The sequence below is a fragment of the Erinaceus europaeus genome, chromosome 13 (assembly GCF_950295315.1).
Source record: "Erinaceus europaeus chromosome 13, mEriEur2.1, whole genome shotgun sequence".
NCBI lineage: Eukaryota > Metazoa > Chordata > Mammalia > Eulipotyphla > Erinaceidae > Erinaceus > Erinaceus europaeus.
This window is the reverse complement of record NC_080174.1, coordinates 32,638,464-32,657,045: the sequence shown is the minus strand read 5'-3', so window position 1 is coordinate 32,657,045 and position 18,582 is coordinate 32,638,464. Positions and strand designations below refer to the sequence as shown.

General features: G+C 42.9%; 1 protein-coding gene across 2 annotated transcripts in view; it reads right to left on the bottom strand.

Moving 5' to 3' along the window:
* Nucleotides 1-2,714: 2,714 nt before the first annotated feature.
* Nucleotides 2,715-18,582, bottom strand: part of GABRR2 (gamma-aminobutyric acid type A receptor subunit rho2) — a 59,652-nt gene continuing 43,784 nt past the window's right edge. The window contains exons 7-10 of one of the 2 annotated variants that reach the window (XM_060205492.1): nucleotides 15,561-15,713; nucleotides 12,215-12,411; nucleotides 5,861-6,111; nucleotides 2,715-2,852 (exon numbers count right to left, since the gene is read on the bottom strand). In XM_060205492.1, coding sequence (XP_060061475.1) covers nucleotides 2,804-2,852; nucleotides 5,861-6,111; nucleotides 12,215-12,411; nucleotides 15,561-15,713 — 650 coding nt within the window. In that variant the 3' untranslated portion in view covers nucleotides 2,715-2,803. Of the gene's footprint in view, nucleotides 2,853-5,353; nucleotides 6,112-12,214; nucleotides 12,412-15,560; nucleotides 15,714-18,582 lie in introns of those variants that run through there. The other variant, XM_007533534.2, reaches the window with a different exon arrangement.

Genomic DNA, 18,582 nt, shown 5'->3' with positions numbered 1-18,582 from the left:
GGCCACCATGTGTTGTTTTAATGTTAACACTATATCTAGTTGGTACCCACTCCATGTGTGTGTGGATAAGGCTGGCACAAATCTTCAAGACTACTGCGTTTCAAGCTTTGACCAGAGTGACAGTCAGTTCATAAATAAGCATTGTTCTTTTTTTTTAATATTGATTTATTTATTCCCTTTTGTTGCCCTTGTTGTTTTACTGTTGTAGTTATTGTTGTTATTGTTATTGATATCATGTTGTTGGATAGGACAGAGAGAACTGGAGAGAGGAGGGGAAGACAGAGAGGGGGAGAGAAAGAGAGATACCTGCAGAACTGCTTATATCACATCACCAAATTCCAATTTCATAGTTTTGGAAAACAGTTGTCAAAACCACAGCCTTAAAGCAGGCTAAGTATGCCTCTGTGTGAGGCATTAACTTCTCCAAGTAGACACAAGTCTGTAAAAGTCTTCCCATAATAAATAGTACGAAATCTCTCAGCATGTCCCTTCTACCCACTTAAATCACTTGTGTTGAAAGAAGTGTCCCTTTTCTCTATAAAGAAGAACCAGGGTACTTGCTCCAAAGTGTCTTCTGAGCTCTATCTTACCACATCAGTTCACAGTATTTATTCTTCTCAATTAAAAGAAAACTTATTGAGGTTGTTGGGCAGTGTTGTGCCTGGTAGAGCACAAGAACCCAAGCTCAATTCCCCCATCCCCACCTGTAGGGAGGGGAAGCTTCACAAGTGGTCAAGGAGGGTTGCAGATATCCCTCTCTCTCATTCTTTCTCTCTCTCTCTCTCTCTCTCCATCTCTATCTCCACTTCCCCTCTCAATTCCTCTGTCTCTATCCAAAGTAAACAAATAATTGTTTAAATATTTATTAATAAAGAAGAGAAGAAAATGAGAGCCAGAGCACCAGGCTGGCACATGCCAGAGATTGAAATTGGAACCTCATGCTTAAGGTTCAACGTTTTATTCACTGGGCCATCTCTCCTCAAAATTTTTTTAAAATGTATTTTACTATTAAATGTCAAAGAGCGAGAAGGTTTCACATGAGGCAGAGAGAAGGAAAACACCACTGTGGCACATACAATGCCAGAGATTGAACTGGGAACCTGAGGCATGGAAGCCCAATGCTCTACCAGTTGAGTTAGTTCCAGTTGACCTAGTTCCCCAGTCACTACTCCTCCCAGTTGTTAAGGTTATTATTTGCCTCTTCTCCAGCCCCATCCATATCCATTTGAGAGTCTTTCTCCTCCTGGCTTTAATGACATAACACTTCTTGGTTCTTCTACTACACTCATCAATTGGATAGAGCCAAACAGAAATGGAGGTGGATGGAATGCCGACAAGGTTATTGCTGGGGTTCCATGCCTGCATGACTCCACCATTCCCAGTGACCTTTTCTTTTTTTATAGAAGGAGAGGGGGAGGGAAGAGAGAGGACAGAGAGAAGGTGAGAACCCTGCAGCACTGCTTCACCACTTGTGAAGCTCCTCCCCTGCAGGTGGAGACAGGGGGCTTGAAGTCGGCTACAATGCACCAACCCTCAGCCCCCTATTTCCTTTACTCTAACAAGCCTATTTCCATAGTGTAATAATAGTGAAATCAAGATAAATCTTCCAATATCAGCATGCTATAATTAACAGCTATTCTTCCTTTCTCAGTAGAACACAAAATATCGGTGTTTCTTAAATTTGATGATCAATGAAATGAAGTGTCACCCATCAGCCCTGGTAACAGTTACACTTATTTCTCTGTCTGTCTCTGCCTCTGCCTGTGTGTTCAACATTTTCTCAGTTTCTGTTCTTTTATTTTTTTCCATCTCCCTTAGTGTTCTATCTTTCTATCAATCTATTGCAATGCTAAATAAATTGTGCTATATGGCTGGGTAGCAGTACAACTGGCTGAATAAACATATTACTGTGCACAAGCACCCAGGTTCAAGTCCCCTGGCCCCCTCCTGCAGGTGAGGATGCTTCATGAGCAATGAAAGAGTGATTCAGATGTCTCTGCTTATCTTTCTCTATTTCTCTGTCTCTCCCTTTCCTCTCAATTTCACTCTGTAGCTATTAAATAAATAAACAGCAATGCCAAATACAGTTGTCATTGTCTCATGGTTCCGCATAATAGTCCATGTGTGATCCTAAACACAGTTGCTGTAGAATTAACTCCATCTTAGTATGAAGCTAGTAAAAAAAATGCATTTTTAAGTGTGAACAAGCCACCATGTCTTATGACTTTCAGCTTATGAAGATAACATTATAGGTAGCAAAGTAGTTTTGGAGTTAAGTAAGACAACCAAAGTAATATATAATATAACATGTTCAGTGACAATAGAATAATCATTCTTTAGGACCTGGGTTCAAGTTCCAGGTCCCCACCTGCAAGAGGGAAGCTTCATGAGCAGTGAGGCAGTGATATATATATATATTCTGTCTATCTCTTTCTCCCTTCTCAATTTCTCTTTCTTATCTAAAATAAATAAATAAATAAAATAATTTTTTAAGTATGATCTTTCTTTGAATAGCAGTGGAGTCTTTAGAGGGTAAAAGTTTTCAACTAGTGTAGATGACCTATACCTTCCCCTTAACCTTGATGACACACTATACCTCTGCATTCGTCTGTGAGGCCAGGTACCAAAAGATCCCAGCGAAAGCAACTCCAGCAGGAGAACAGCCACCATGACCTCAAGTGATGTGAAAAGCTCTAGTATCTCATCCTCTCTTTCCGTAGCCTAGGGTCCTGCTCACTCACCAGGCAACTTGGCTGACAAACCTAAACTCTGCTATGCCAACGGTGCTGCCTCATCCAGGCCTTCATACAGGTGACCCTTTCTTCCACAGCAGTGCCATCCAGCAGGATTTTCTGTGGCTGTGGAGATTTTCAATAAGTTCAATAAGTCCACACTGTCCAACTCAGCAGCCACTTACTTTAGACAACCACTGAGCAGAGCACTAGAAATATGGCTGGTGTGATGAGGCAAGAATCAGGTCTGGTCTTCAATATGGGAATGGATGGAGAAGCCAGTGCCTGGGCCCAGACTCATACAAGGAGCAGCTATGGACACAGAGTAAATGAGTGGAGACCAACCAGGGGGAGAAGCTAGAGGCCTAAGTAATTGAACAGACAAACATGCTGAGGAAGTGCTGCTATAATCCCTTGATTTGGGTCTCTCTCTCTCTCTCTCTCTCTCTCTCTCTACCTCTCTACCTCTACTAAAAATAAATGGCCACTGGAAATGGTAGAGTAGTGCAGACACAGAACCCCAACAATAACCCTGGTGGTAAATAAATAAATGCAAGCTTGTGTTCTTTTCCACTGTACAATTGTCTACTCTTGGCCAAGGGACCAGACACCCATACCCTGGTGGCGGTGAAGGCGGGGGGTGGGAACGGGATTAAACAGACATCTTTCTTCACCAAACAAGAAACCTGAGATGAATATTCCTTCCTTGTTCCAGAAATAGTCTTTTGATTTCAAGTGATATGCTCAAATGAAAATACTTCCTCAGCTTTGTATGTTAAATCTCTTTCAGCCACCAGGTTCCAGATGCTAGCGTGGTGCCGACCAGACTTCCTTGGACAGACAACCCCACCAATGTGTCCTGAAGCTCCACTTCCCTAGAGCCCTTCCCCACTAGGGAAAGAGAAAGACAGGCTGGGAGTATGGGTTGACCTGTCAATGCCCATGTTCAGCAGGGAAGCAATTACAGAAGCCAGACCTTCTACCTTCTGCATCCCACAATGACCTGGGGTCCATACTCCCAGAGGATTAAAGAACAGGAAAGCTATCAGGGGAGGGGATGGGATACAGAGTTCCTGTGGTGGGAATTGTGTGAAGTTGTACCCCTCTTACCCTATAGTTTTGTCAATGTTTCCTTTTTATAAATAAAAATTTAAATTTAAAAAAAAAGAAAATACTTCCTCATATGATAATGTGATTGTACTAGAAACATGGGGTGGATGCAGAAACTCTTACAAATATATAGAAGTCTAAAACTGCCCACTGAATTTTGTTAGTGTCAGAAGTCAATGGTAAATCAACTACAAATTCATTTTTAAAAGACCCCCTTCTCAAAACTGTGTCTTTTATACCTCCAGAAATTCTCATTAGAATTCTCATTTGAATCAACTAGCCAACACCTAAAACACCTAAGAAATGTGATCCTTCAGGTCACTTGAATAGTGTGCCTGCTTTGACATGTAAGTGAGCCAGGTTAAAATCTGGCCCCCACCACTCGGAAGAAGTGTCAGTGCTGCAGTGGCTTTCTCTCTTTCTCCCTCTATCTCTATCTGAAATACTACAGCAATGAAGCACTGGTGATTAAAAAAAAAAAAGGAGGAGGAGGAGGAGGAAGAAGAGGAAGAAAAGGAGGAAGGGGGAAAAGAAGGAAGAGGAAGCAGAGGGGAAAGAGAGAGAAATATGGCCTTTCACAACATATTGTAGATGCAGTCCACCCGACTGCTTTCCTAGCTGTGCTTGGCTACATTAGAGAATAGTCACTAGTCTGCAAAAGGAAGAAATCATTCTAGAGAGCAAGGACACTTCTGGTTAACATAGGGAGAGAGCCCTGGGGTGGGGAGAAGGGTTAAAGTCTAGAAAAAGGATACATCAGCCTCTGAAATAAATGGCCACTGCAGATCCATGTCTCCTTCCTCCCATGGGGAGTCCAGAAAAGACTCATTGAGTTGCTTTACAAGGGCTTTATAGGAGAGTGGAAATGCTTTTCTAGACAGGCCGAGGATGAAAAACACTAGCAAACATAACAGGTCTGAGCTGGAGGTGAGGGGGAGTTGAAGAAGGGCAAATACTCTCTGCTTTGGGGATGGGGGTCAAGCAGTGATGAACCCAGTTGAGTGCACACACCCCACTTGCAGAGGAGGAAGCTTCACAGGCAGCAGATAAAGCAGGGTGCCAGTATTTCTCTCTCTCTCTTTCTCCCTATCTCCCCCTTCCTTCCCTCTCAATTTCTCTCAGTCTTATCAAATAAATGGGGAAAAAATGGCCACCAGGAGGAGTAGATTCTTAGCACAGTCACTGACAAGGGATAACCTTGGTTGGAAAGAACAAAAAAAAAAGAAAGAAAGAAAGAAAAGAAAGAAAGAAAGAAAGAAAGAAAGAAAGAAAGAAAAGAAGGGCAGGAAGAAGATGAAGAAAAGCAACAAGTCTCTGCTACATACTGAATGAACAGGCTTAGAGAAACTCTCCAAGAGCCTTTGCCTTTTATTTTCATGGTCCTGGCACAGGGCAGATAATCAATATTTAGTGAAAGAATGGATGGATAAATGAATTCTGTCCCCACCTATATTATAAAGTCATACCAGCTGCCGGACTCATGCAGCTTAAAGCATTTCCTATTTCCCAGGTAGGCACTTAACCCAGTGGCATGGGTTTACAGATGTTTCATTCCTAATTTTGAATCTTAATTCCCTGTGCCCCATCCAGAATGTCCCCCAAGTGCATTTCCCCTTCCTAATAGAATCTTAAGTCTCACAATGGTCTTGGAACATCTGGGAGGCATTTTAGTCTATATATTCATTGGGGGGGGGGTATGTCTTGTGAACCTGTTCACACAGAAGCATCAGCCCCACAGAAGCCTGAAGTGTGGACACACAACACAAGAAATAAAGGGTGAGCTAGCCAGCTGGCAAGGTCTGAGCAAGGACGGCTGGAGGACCACTGGGCTCGTCCGACAGGGGCCGCTGCAGGCTGAGGGTTGGGATGTCTGACACGGAATGGCGAGGGTCCACACGGCCAGTTGGCCAGGCCCCATAGATGCCTATGCCCTTTGCCAGACGCAGCCTGTGAGGTCCTAGGAAAACACTGACCAGTAAATTAAATTGAAAAAGATGTAGGAGGCAGGAAATATCAACCTGGAGTACTTGTCGATGGCGTGGGTGTTCTGGAAGAGGCGGCGGCCCACCTGGCCCTTCAGCAGCCCCTTCTTCCTGGAGGAGCTGGAGTCACTGGCCAGGGCTAGGTGGACTACAAGTCTGTCCTGCCTTTCATCTTCCGTCAGGATGTGGCTCCTCGGGTAACCTGCCAGGCTGTTGGCCTCAGACTCGCTGTAGCTCCCATCCAGCATCATGGTCTTGGAGGAAAGCATTCCACACGTGCAGGGAAACTGCAGTGACAAGCACAAGGGGGAGGTGTCAGGCATGTTGCGACCTCATAATAGACACAGAGGAGGTGACAAGGCCTCAGGGCTGCTCTGCACCAAGAAATACAGAACAGCTGCAGAAAGGAAGCTTCACAAAGCTTGACAAAGCTCTTTCTAGCTCTCCCTTCCTTCTCCATTTCTCTCTGTTTCTACCAACAAAAGAAAGGGGGAGGTGACTGCTGGGAACTGTGGATTCAAGCACCAAGCCCCAGTGATAACCCTGGTGGCAATAAGATACACAGTAATAATAAATTTTGGACTTACAGCAAGGAATAAATAATCTAGGTTGGCCTGAGCACACGTCTCATACAAGCTTGTAAGCCTGAGTATGACCCCCTGTATTGCGTATACCAGAGTGACATTCTGGTATGTGCAATTTATCTATCTATCATCTATTTATCCATCCAGCTATCTCTTGCTAATAAATAAATCTTTTTTTTTAAGTCTGTCCTCCCAAGTTGTATGGGAGAGAATGAACTTAACTTCAGAAGAAGAAGAAGAAAAGGATAAAGAATAGAAGGAGGAGGGAATAGGCAAAATCAGAGGAGGGAGGGTTGGCAAAATAGCTCCAAAATATGTTGGATAGTGTATTGCTTGACCATGTGCACCACCCATGTTCAAGGCCAGATCTGACTGCACTAAGAGGAATTTCTCTCCGCCTACCTCTGTCTCTTTACCTCCCTCTCTATCTGACAGGGGGAAAAAAAGCAGAACCAAGGCTGGGGGAGAAAGCACAAAAAGGTTATGCAAAGACTTTCATACCTGAGGTTGCAAGATCCCAGGAGCAATCCTCAGCATCAACAAAACCAGAGCTGAGAAGTGCTCTAGTCTTTCTCTCTGTATCTCTCTTCCTCATTAAAATAAACAAAATATTAAGAAAAAGAAAAGCAGAGCTAGAAAGTATACCCCAGAGCACTTCATCTAAGGATTATTTCCCTGGATGCATCCTAAATTCACCCTCTATCTTTGTCTCCCACTCTAAAATAATGAAAAAAAAATTAAAGATGCTATTTTTTAATGTGGAAAAAGTTCATATAAAAATGACAAAATGTTAATGGCACTGAATGTAGCTATGGTATTATAGAGAACCATTATGCTGGGGGATTTTTTGTTTTGTTTTGTTTTGGGGTGTGTGTGTTTCAATTCTTTCTGCAAGTATGAAAATGCTTTAAGAACTTAATGAGTTGGTGGGAAGGAAATGGTTTCTTCCCACAGTTTGAGTCAGCAAAGAGGACTTCTAGCTGGCTCCTGGGTTGGTTGTTGTTGGCCAGAGGCCTGAAGCCTGTTTCATTATGCAGCTGGGCTTGTATATTTTTTGTTCAGTGCTTTTGCTTTAATATACTGCTCCCTGGCTCTCAGCCCTGCAGTACCTGCTTTCTATCCATAAAAGTGAAACAATGATGATTCACAACCTACCTTCTACTGTTATGGATCAGAAAATACTCAACTATGCAGCTACAAAGAACAGTGAACCCACCTTCTCTGACCCATCTTGGACAGAGCTAGAAGGAATTATGTTAAGTGAGCTAAGTCAGAAAGATAAAGATGAGTATGGGATGATCCCACTCATCAACAGAAGTTGACTAAGAAGATCTGAAAGGGAAACTAAAAGCAGGATCTGACCAAATTGTAAGTAGGGCACCAAAGTAAAAGCCCTGCGGTGAGGGGTAGACATGCAGCTTCCTGGGACAGTGGGGGGTGGGAGTGGGTGGGAGGGATGAGTCACAGTCTTTTGGTGGTGGGAATGGTGTTTATGTACACTCCTAGCAAAATGTAGTCATATAAATCACTAGTTAATTAATATGAAAGGGGGAAAATCAATTGTATGTCTCAAAGTTTTTCAAAACACAAACTGAATCTTTTTAATATATAGGCTGTGTATTTGATATGCGGACTCTCTCAAAAGCCTAGACCAAGTAGATTAGAAGCATCCAATAGCACAGCTATATACAAGATACTGGGTACTGTACAGCAAACCATAACAAAAGGACTTTTCAAAGTTAACCCAATTACCAAATAATGTGATGATAACATTAACTATCGATTGTCTTTTTGAACCCTAAGACAGCAGGAACCTCACATCTCCACTATAGAGCCTCTACTTCCCCCCGTCCTGGAACCCTTGGATAGGGCCCACTTTCCCGTATGCCTCTTCCAATCCATATCAAATAATATTGCATCCGCCAACCACAACCTAACCAACGCAACGATTGCCACCTCAACATGCTTCACCTCAGACTGTGTCCAGAGACTTCACGTGTGGAATGACAACCCTTCAGCTTCATTACTCGGGTGAGACCTTTCCTTTTATAGTACACTCTAATTTCATCTCAGGTGGTTCACTTTCTAACAAAGTCCCAAAACCTAGATATACACCAGTTTCTGTGAGAGAGAGCTTATGTTCACACGTATCCATAAACTACTGCAAAATATATACCTGAAAGCAGAAGTACACTAGAGTTTGCAGTGAGTACCCCCCTAACACTTCCTCTCCACTATTCCAAGCTTTGGGTCCATGATTGCTCAACAGTTTGTTTGGCTTTGTATGTTAACTCTCTTTTCAATCACCAGGTTCCAGATGCCATCAGGATGCTAGCCAGGCTTCCCTGGATTGAAGACCCCACCAATGTGTCCTGGAGCTCAGCTTCCCCAGAGACACACCCTAATAGGGAAAGAGAGAGGCAGACTGGGAGCATGGACCGACCAGTCAACACCCATGTTCAGCGGGGAAGCAATTACAGAAGCCAGACCTTCTACCTTCTGCAACCCTCAATGACCCTGGGTCCATGCTCCCAGAGGGATAGAGAATGGGAAAGCTATCAGGGGAGGGGTTGGGATATGGAGATTGGGTGGTGGGAATTGTGTGGAGTTGTACCCCTCCTACCCTATGGTTTTGTTAATTAATCCTTTCTTAAATAAAAACAAAAAAAAAAAAGAAAAATAAGAAAATACTCAAATGGATAACATGAAGCTTTAAAATGGAAGAGCAAATGAGTGGTTTTATGTAGTATCAGAATTACTTGAAATATTCCTATACTTGAAGAAATCCTCTATATTTTTTTGGGGGGTGTATTTTTAATCAGACATTATTGTTTCACTATTACTTATATTCTCATCTCCTTAACACTATTAATTAAGAGCACATAAATACATTCCTAGAATGATAATTCAAAGTGATTAAGGATAAAGGCTTAGTAAAATGTCATCTATTTAGTCCATTGCCTGTAAGGATAATCACAGCCACACTTGGATTAAAATTGTGAGATATTGCTACTGGGGAATTTTTTTTAAAGACATGGTACTTTCCCCTGAATTCTCCTCCTCTTCTTTCTCCTCCTTCTCTTCCTCCCCCTCCTCTCCCTCCTCCTTTTTTTAATTGCCACCAGGCTTATTGCTGGGGTTCTGTTCTGGCACTACCAGCAACTATTTTTTCCTTTATTTTTCTCCTCTCTCGTTGTATTATATTTCCTAGGACAGAGATAAATCAAGAGGTCATGAGAGACAAAGAAGGAGAGATATACACACCTGCAGACCTGCTTTGCCATTTGTGAAGCTTCCTCCCTGCAGGTGGGAAGCAGGGGGGCTCAACCCTGGGTCTTTGTGCATGGTCGCCTGTGCACTTAACAGGTTGTGCTACCGCCCCTTTCCTTCTTGAATTCTTTCAGTTCAAATGTTAATCGCCTTTCCTCCTTAGACTCAGATAAAACCAGGAAGTGCCAACATTTATAATAAATCCCCATCTTCTACAACAGCTTGTTAAAATAAAACAAAAACAAACCCATGGTTAAGTGGCCCCTGCCACATTGGGAAAGTCTCAATGATCAATCAAAAAAAAAAGAAACCCAAACAGGAGGCAAGTCCATATCTGGTGACTTCCACCTAAAGTAGCTGTGGAATCTACCAGTTTCCCATCAGCCTTGACCTTTTCATAGCAGATGTCAAAGTCCAGGGAGCATCAAAATCAGCTGTGAACTTAGTAACCATACTGATTTCAGCCTGCCATCTCTGAGGGTTCTGAATCAGTAGGTCTGAGGTAGAGTCCTGGGATCTCCTCCTCCCACCCCCAACCCCCACTGACCTGAGCAATTCTCAGTTCTGGCTTATGTGGTGCCAGGGATTGAACCTGGGACCTCAGAATCTCAGGTATGAAAGTCTGGGCTGCAGGTGTGTATCTTTATCTCTCCCTCTCTATCTCTTCAACTTGGAATCTCCAGTTTCAACAGACTCAGAAAGTGATTCCAGGCCAGTTGATCAATGGCTCCCACTTTGGAAATTTTAGTTCCACTAGGTATCATTGTAGTGAAACCTAAGGGATTATAAATCAAATATGTTTAGACAGAATCCAAAAGCACTTGCTAATGAATGATGTGCAGATTTTGAAAAATGTGAATGACTACTCAAATGCCAATATTAAAAAAAGGCTTGAATAGATTTTTTAAATAATTCTTAATGCATATATGGAGACAATGTGACATTTAAAAGCATAGTGTGGGTATTGGGAGACTGCTTTTGAAAGGGCAACACATTCTCTTTTTTTAACATTTAAATTTTCAATATATCAAGGAAATACCAGTCAGTAGGTGTATATAAATGAGAGATTTTCATATCTCCCTGAGCTTTGCAACTTTACACAGTTTTGGTTAGTACAATAGTTAGCAATAATTTGATTATAATGTGACATTTTCATATTGTGATGTGATGAATAAAAGTCTGAATATAATGGAATAAACTTTCCCTTCTTGAGCCAAAGGAACATGCACATTGCCTTGCAGAATTTCCCTTTGTGTTCTAGTTCATCATATGGTGTGGTGTGGTGTGGTGTGGTGTGGTGTGGTGTGGTGTGGTGTGGTGTGGTGTGGTGTGGTGTGGTGTGGTGTGGGGTAGTAGGAGGAAGGCTATGGTGTGCGGGGTGTGATATGGTACAGTATTATAGGTCAGTATTTCCAATGTATCTAAAGGCTAGAGTTGCATTTGGTTAAATCTTCACTAAGCCCGAGCAATGATAATATAGGAACTGTTTACTCTAGAACCTTCCTCTTATCTGGTCATAGAATATGAAGGAATTTTTCCTAAATATGCTCAGTAATAACAGTAATAGTTTGTGTGTCTAGAGCCACAGTTTCAAAACAACTATCACAAACATTATGTCATGTAAGTCTGATAACAACCATGAGGGGAAGGAGGGATATATACTTTTTGTTTGTTTAGTTTTGCCACCAAGACTATCACTGGAGTTCAGTGCCCACAGGACAAATGCATGGCTCCTGGCAGTCATTTCCCCCCTTTTTTCTTTTTGATTGAGACAAAAACTAAGAGGGAAGGAAGAATGGAAAGACAAAGAGAAAGACATCACCAGCAGCACTGCTTTACCACTCATGAAGCATCCCCCCTACAGGTGGGCCCTGGGGGCTTGAACCCAGGTTCTTGCACTTGGTGATATGTGTACTCTACCAGATGTACCAGTGCCCCATTATATACTTTTTACAGGGGCAGGGTGGTGGTGTTTCTAGTTGAGCGCACACATCATATACTTTTTATAAATGGGAAAACTGTGACCTTGCATAAGTGAAAGAGTTGAGAATTCAGCTGGGTGGTAGCTCAGTAGGTTAAGTGCACATGGCGCAAAGCACAAGGACCAGCGTAGGGACCCCGGTTCCCCATCTGCAGAGAGGTCACTTCACAAGCGATGAAGCAGATCTACAGGTGTCTATCTTTCTCTCCACCTCTCTGTCTTCCCTTCCTCTCTCGATTTCTCTCTGTCCTATCCAACAATGACAGAGAGAATAACCACAACAACAATAAACAAGGGCAACAAAAGGGAAAAATGGCCTCCAGGAGCAGTGGATTTGTAGTGCAGGCACCGAGCCCCAGCAATAACCCTCAAGGCAAATAAATAAATAAATAAATAAATAAGAGTTGAGAATTCATGTTTTTCTGTCCCTAATCTTTGTCTCAAGGTTTCTTGCTCTCTGGGATCCTCTGTGGTAGAAGCTGGTACCAGCTCTTGCTCACCTCCTCTTCAACCCCTCAGTAGCTTAGATCCAAAGAAAGAATGGAGGCTTCTCACCTTGTCCCGCAGCTTCTGCTCTTTCCGCTCCTGCACAGTGGTCAGGTAGTTGACAGCCGCGTACTCCAGCACCGAGAGGAACACGAACACAAAGCTGACCCAGAGATAGATGTCCACAGCCTTGATGTAGGAAACACGGGGCATAGAGGCATTCACGCCCGTGATGATGGTGGACATGGTCAATACTGTGGTGATACCTGCATGTTATATAAGATGAGCATTAGACTTGGTAAAATCAATAATTATCATGGTGGGAGGTGGGGAGGGGCTGCTCGAGACCCATCTTGCAAAGAGCAAAAAGCTGTCAGTTGACAGGAGAGTAGCTAGAAGGTGTCAAACTGGCCAGGAAGGACAGAAAGAACAGAATGTGAGGGTGTCCTACCAAGGAAAGTCAAGTTGTCTAACAACTGTCACCTGGCTTACTGATGGAGACTAATGTCCACATGTAAATAACCATGTGTGGTGCAGGTGTAAAGAGAAGGGACAAGTGGCCAAAGGTGACTTTTGGGGTATCTCTCTCTCTCTCCGGCGGGGTGGTCTCCAGGGGAAAGGTAATGGGCTGGTTCTTTCTTGCTCACGACAGGGGTGACACGAAGTAAAAGATACCAGGGGACTCTTAGCGTGCCTAGAATTCTAGAATCCTAGAATCCTAGAATCTGTAGAATCCGTAGAATCCTAGAGTCCGCTTATTAGCAAAGTGGACATGAGTTAAATAGAAAAGCAATGAAGTTAATTATTGTTGAAATATGACAGAAATTACAGGTTTCTTAACGGTCAGCATGCCCCTAAGGTAGGGGGCTGGTATGACAGGAATTGATGAGATACAAGACAGTTATTCTCCATGACACAAGCAACTTAATTATCCAAAGGTATTTGAGAGAAACATAGGGGTTAAACCCGTAGGGTGAGACAGAAAGAAGATGGATATCAAAAGGCTATATAGTTTGGAATTTCTCTTGTCTGGGGTCTGAGGTGGGTGATGAAGTGTGTGATAAGGTGTGTTCTTCTGTGATCAGAAGGTGACTTTGAATAAGTGAATCTGTGGCCATGTGGCCTGCAGTTAATGGAGGGAAGTACTGCGGTTTCTGTGGGCCTGAGAGTCAAGAAGGAAAGAACCAAGTCTGAGTTTCCCCCCTTATGCTCACCTCGGTTGAGAGAGACTTACCAAGAGGTTATCTTCTCAGACCTCCATCCAAAGACAGGGGTGGTTCTCCCTAAGCTCTATCAGGCTTACACATGGTCCCAACAGGTGACCCCAGGTTCATTATAATATCATTGTAATAAATTTGAATTGCTGTCCCCCCATGGGTTTTTCTATACGTATTTTAGGTAAGCACATACACTATTGATCATATACCCCCATCTTGTCAATCAGTTATGTAATCTTAGAGTCCTTCCAAACTTTTGCTTTAAAACACACCCAGTCCTGTATTTCATGGCTTATTTCCTTTCTTAGTAGTGAACCCTATCCTTTGAGAGTGTCTTTGCTTGCTAACATGGCAATAAAACTTTTTGCCTCAAATTTACTTTGTTAATTTTATTATCTTTATTTATTTATTGAATAGAGACAGCCAAAAATTGAGAGGATAAGGAGAGATAGAGAGGGAGGGAAGGAGAGAGAGACTGCAGCATTGCTTCACTACTTGTGATGCTTCCCCCACATGGTAATATGTGTGCTCTCTATTTATAAAGAAATAAAAACTTCAGCAGTCTTTGCTATAGGGATTATCAAAACAAAGCCCTGCTTTACTATTCACAAGATGTTCCCCCTGCAGGTGGGGACAGGGGTTTGAACCCAGGTCCTTGAACATTATACCATGTGTGTTCAACCAGGTACGCCATTACCTGCTCCCCAAACTTCTTTTTAAATTTTTATTTATTAATATATTTATTTAACAGGACAGATAGAAATTCAGAGGAGGAATAGAGATAGAGAGGAAGAGAGATGCCTGCAGCACTATTTCACTGCTCATAAAACTTCCCCTCTCCTCCTAATCTCTCACAGCTGGAGACTAGAGGCTTGAACTGATGTCTTGCCCACTGTAACCTGTGTGCTCAAGAGGGTGCACCATTACACGCCTGCATTTATCAAATCCACATAGATGGTGGAAATCCCTGGAAGCCTATTTTGCCACTTTCTTCTCAGTGCCTCAGAGTGCTCAGTTATTTACCCAAATGGATAGTGATGAGTTATAAATATTCACTTTGGAATTCAGGGTTTGCCAAGAACTGAAACCATAACTTGAGAGAGAATAGCCTTCTCCTTCCCAGAAACCATGTCATATGGGCCTTGCCTCCAAATTCTCCAGTTATCTAAACAAATCTAGTGACCCAGCTACTAGATGGTTTCACTCATGTGAAATACAGAGAATTGAAACACAGGAACTTTCAAAAGAAAGACAGAAAGGAAGAAAAAAAAGATAGCCAACCTATCTCTAAGACCTTGAGAGAATTATGATTTCCTTGTTTCCCTACAAGGTGGGTGAGAGGGGCTGGGGAGGGGGGCAACCCAAAACTTTGGTGGTGGGAGTGGTGTGGAACTATACCCCTGTTATCTTATAATATAATACTGTAAATCACTATTAAGTCACTAATAACAAACAAATAAATTAACACATCTAGTTATCAAGGTCTTTGCATTTACAGATTTGAAGGACATTTGTAGAGCTGGCTTATTTAACAAAATACTGAGTTCAAAGTGAAGTCAGTTACATTTTCTCTTAAAGTATTCAAGCAGAGCTGATGTCATTTTTATTCCCTGTGTTTCACAAGATGCAGTGTTGGAAACTAGGGCAGCTTGGGAATGGTAGAGGCTAGACTAGGAGAAAGTCTGTTCCTTTTAGTTCTGACAGGAAGTGTGTGTGTGTGTGTGTGTGTGTGTGTGTGTGTGTGTGTGTGTGTGTGTGTGTGTGTGGAGAGAGAGAGAGAGAGAGAGAGAGAGGCCGAGGTGTGGTGCACCTGGTTGAGCGCACATGTTACAATGAATAAGGACCTGAGTTCAGCCCTGGTCCCCACCTGCAGAAGGAAAGCTTTGCGGGAGGTGAAGCAGGGCTGCAGGTGTCTCTCTATCTCTCCCTCTCTACCCTTCCCTATTGATTTCTGACTCCCTATCCAATAAATAAAGGTAATAAAAAAAACTGAAAGGGGGGAGAGAGAGGGAACAAGAGTGAGAGCACACTGCTCAGCTCTGGCTTATGGCAATACTGGGGATTGAACCTGGGGCCTGAGAGCCTCAGGCATAAAAACCTTTTGCATAACCACTATGCTATCTCCCCAGCCCAAAATCCTTTTCATTATGCAGTGATAAGTGGAAGGAAGGGGAAATCAACTCTCCAAATGCTCTTACCCAGTGAAACCCTTGCAGGCACAGCTCTGCGGTCGATCCAGAATGACACCCAGGACAGCATGACCATCAGGGTGGCAGGGAAGTAGGTTTGGAGCAAGAAGAAGAAGATGTGGCGCCGCAGCGTGAAGTTGATGTAGAGACGGTTGTACCAGCCTGGTGACACAGGAAGGCGTCAGTGAGGTTCACTCCCTTCTCAAGTCAAAATAGTGTGCACCTTGCCTTGTAGAATGTCACTTTGTATTCTGGTGTGGTGTGGTGTGGTGTGGTGTGGTGTGGTGTGGTGTGGTGTGGTGTGGTGTGGTGTGGTGTGGTGTGGTAGTATAGTATGGTATTATAGTATATTATTCCCGATGGGTCTGAAGACTAAAGTTGCATGTGGTTGAATTTTCGCTAGGCCAGAGCACCAATAACACAGGTCCTCTTTGGTCTAAAGTTATTTTTGTCTGGCCATAGAACACAAAAGGACTTTCCCTAAACATGTTCAGCAAATTCCTTACCTGGGAACCCTTCACTCCCTGACATTACTCTCATCTTTAACAGAACACCAGACATGAATACCCACCAGCTTAATGTAACACCTTTCCTTTCTAAACTCATACATAAGTGCCTCACCGGGATAGCATTCCTGCATTATTTCACTCATTATTCTCTAACTTCTCATCGTAGTATTTTGTGGAGGCAGAGCAGTAAATGGAAGTGTAGGTTTCACTCTTGATAACTAGTGTTTGTTGTTTGCAAAGCACAACCATATTTCTCAAGTGAGTGGACAATCAGGAGTGTAAGAAGTAGGAGTGGTTCCATTTTGTTGAGGTCAGTACTGTGGAGGCAGGAGCCTTGATGTCTTATGTTGTGTCATTGGTCAGTTTTTTTAGTCAACATACATACCAGTGGCAACAATAGGTAGGTGACCAGCATGATTCTGAAGTCCAGCTGTATCTGTTCTCTTCCTGATACTCCATTACTTTGTGGAAGTCACTCTATCTGCCTCATGCAAGTCATTCACCATTTTGATCATTAATGAGGAAGAAAATGAGGATGCAGACATTGTTTACTTCACTGTGGCAATTTAAGATCCCTGATTAGTTAGTGCAGTGAAAGATTTATATGACTTTAAATTATCAAAAAAGTGTTTTTTCTTTTTGCAACTTGGGTTATTGCTAGGGCCCAGTGCCTGCATGACTCCACCATTCCCAGTAGTCGTTTTTTCCCTCTTTTTTCCTTTCTGATAAAGCATTGATTCACCACTCATGAAGTGTTCCCCCTGCAGGTGGAGACCAGGGGCTTGATCCCAGGTCCTTGAGCATAGTGAGATGTGGACTTTACCCCTACAAGACGATGGTTATCCAATCACATGAGAGCACTTGCAGGAGGTAGAGTGGTGTTGTAGTGCCTCTCCTCTCTGTGTCTTTCTTTCCCTGTCTGTCTTTCCCATGTGGTAAACTGGGGCTCAAAACTGGGTCCTTGCACATGGTCACACCACACAATTTTTCTCTCATCTGTTCTTGGCAAGTTCAAATCCACTCTAAAAATGTGTTTAAGGTTTCCATGCTGGGGAGACAGCATAATGGCTATGCAAAAGTCTTTCATACCAGAGGCTCCTAGGTCCCAGATTCAATTCCCCAGCATCACCATAAGCCAGAGCTGAGTAGTGCTCTGGTTGGAATCTCTCTCCCTACCACCTTTCTTTAGATTTTTATTTATTTATTATTGGATAGAGAGAGAAATTGAGAGGGAAGGGAAAGTTAGAGAGGGAGAGAGACAGAGAGACACTTGCAGCCCTGCTTCACCACTCATGAAGCTTTCCCCCTGAAGGTGGGGACTGGGAGCTTGAACCCAGGTCCTCGTACACTATAATGTGTGCACTTAACCAGGTGCACCACTGCCTGCCTCCCACCTTGTCTCCTTCCCTCTATATCTTTCTTTAATTAAAAATAAATAATACAATAAAATATTTATTTAAAAAAGAGCTTCTCACGTGGCTTTTAGTATGTGCCATTGTTTTGAATTAACTCATTTTGACCCAACAAACCTTTGGAATGAATATTGTTACCCCCACCCCAATTTGAAAACAGAAGCTGCACCACTGGTAAGTGGATAGGCAATCTTAGTCTTTATGTATGTTCTTCTCAGGTGTTTGTTATTCTGGAACAGCTTAATTCTTTCTTTTGCCCCCTTGCCCTCACTGGAGATTTTCTGGAGACCAGAGTAAAGTGAACCTTCCACTCCCATTCTTCACAGGCTGCTTTATCATCTCCTCCCCTGGGAGCTGTGATCTCATCCAAGAGTGCTGGGTTTGGAACAGAGTTCCACTTCCAAATCTCTGCTTCCCTCCACATGTTTCCAAGGCAACTCTATGTGTTCTTCTTAGATGGGAAGGACACTGGGATGAAGGCTGATAGCTTTTCTAGAAAGACCCTGGACAAATCTAAGGAATAATGTGATTTGTCCCCTGGATGTCAATTTTAATAGGAAGAATAGAGGTGACCTGACTGGACCAAAGCCATGGAATGACTCAATGATTAAAAGCCTCTGTCTGGCTGGGAGTATGGATTAACCTTTCAACGCCCATATTCAGCAGGGAAGCAATTACAGAAGCCAGACCTTCCACCTTCTGCATCCCACAGTGGCCTTGAGTCCATACTCCCAGAGGGATAAAGAATAGGAAAGCTATCAGGGGAGGGGGTGGGATATAGAGTTCTTGTGGTGGGAATTGTGTGAAGTTATAACCCTCTTATCCTATGGTTTAGTCAATGTTTCCTTTTAATAAATAAAAAATTAAATTAAAAAATAAAAAAATAAAAGCCTCTGTCCTATTTGAAGATCCTTTTTATGTAGCCACTCTACTAAAGGGATTAAAACAACCCAGGAGCCTCATAGTAAACATATGATGATTCTGTGCAGACCCACCCTGCCACTCCAGCCTTTTCCTGTTGGCCCAGCCTTTTTCTTCCTGACTCAGTCAGTACTCACTTCACATTCATTGAGGCCAATCAGCCTCTGTCCAGCCAGCATTATTTCTCAG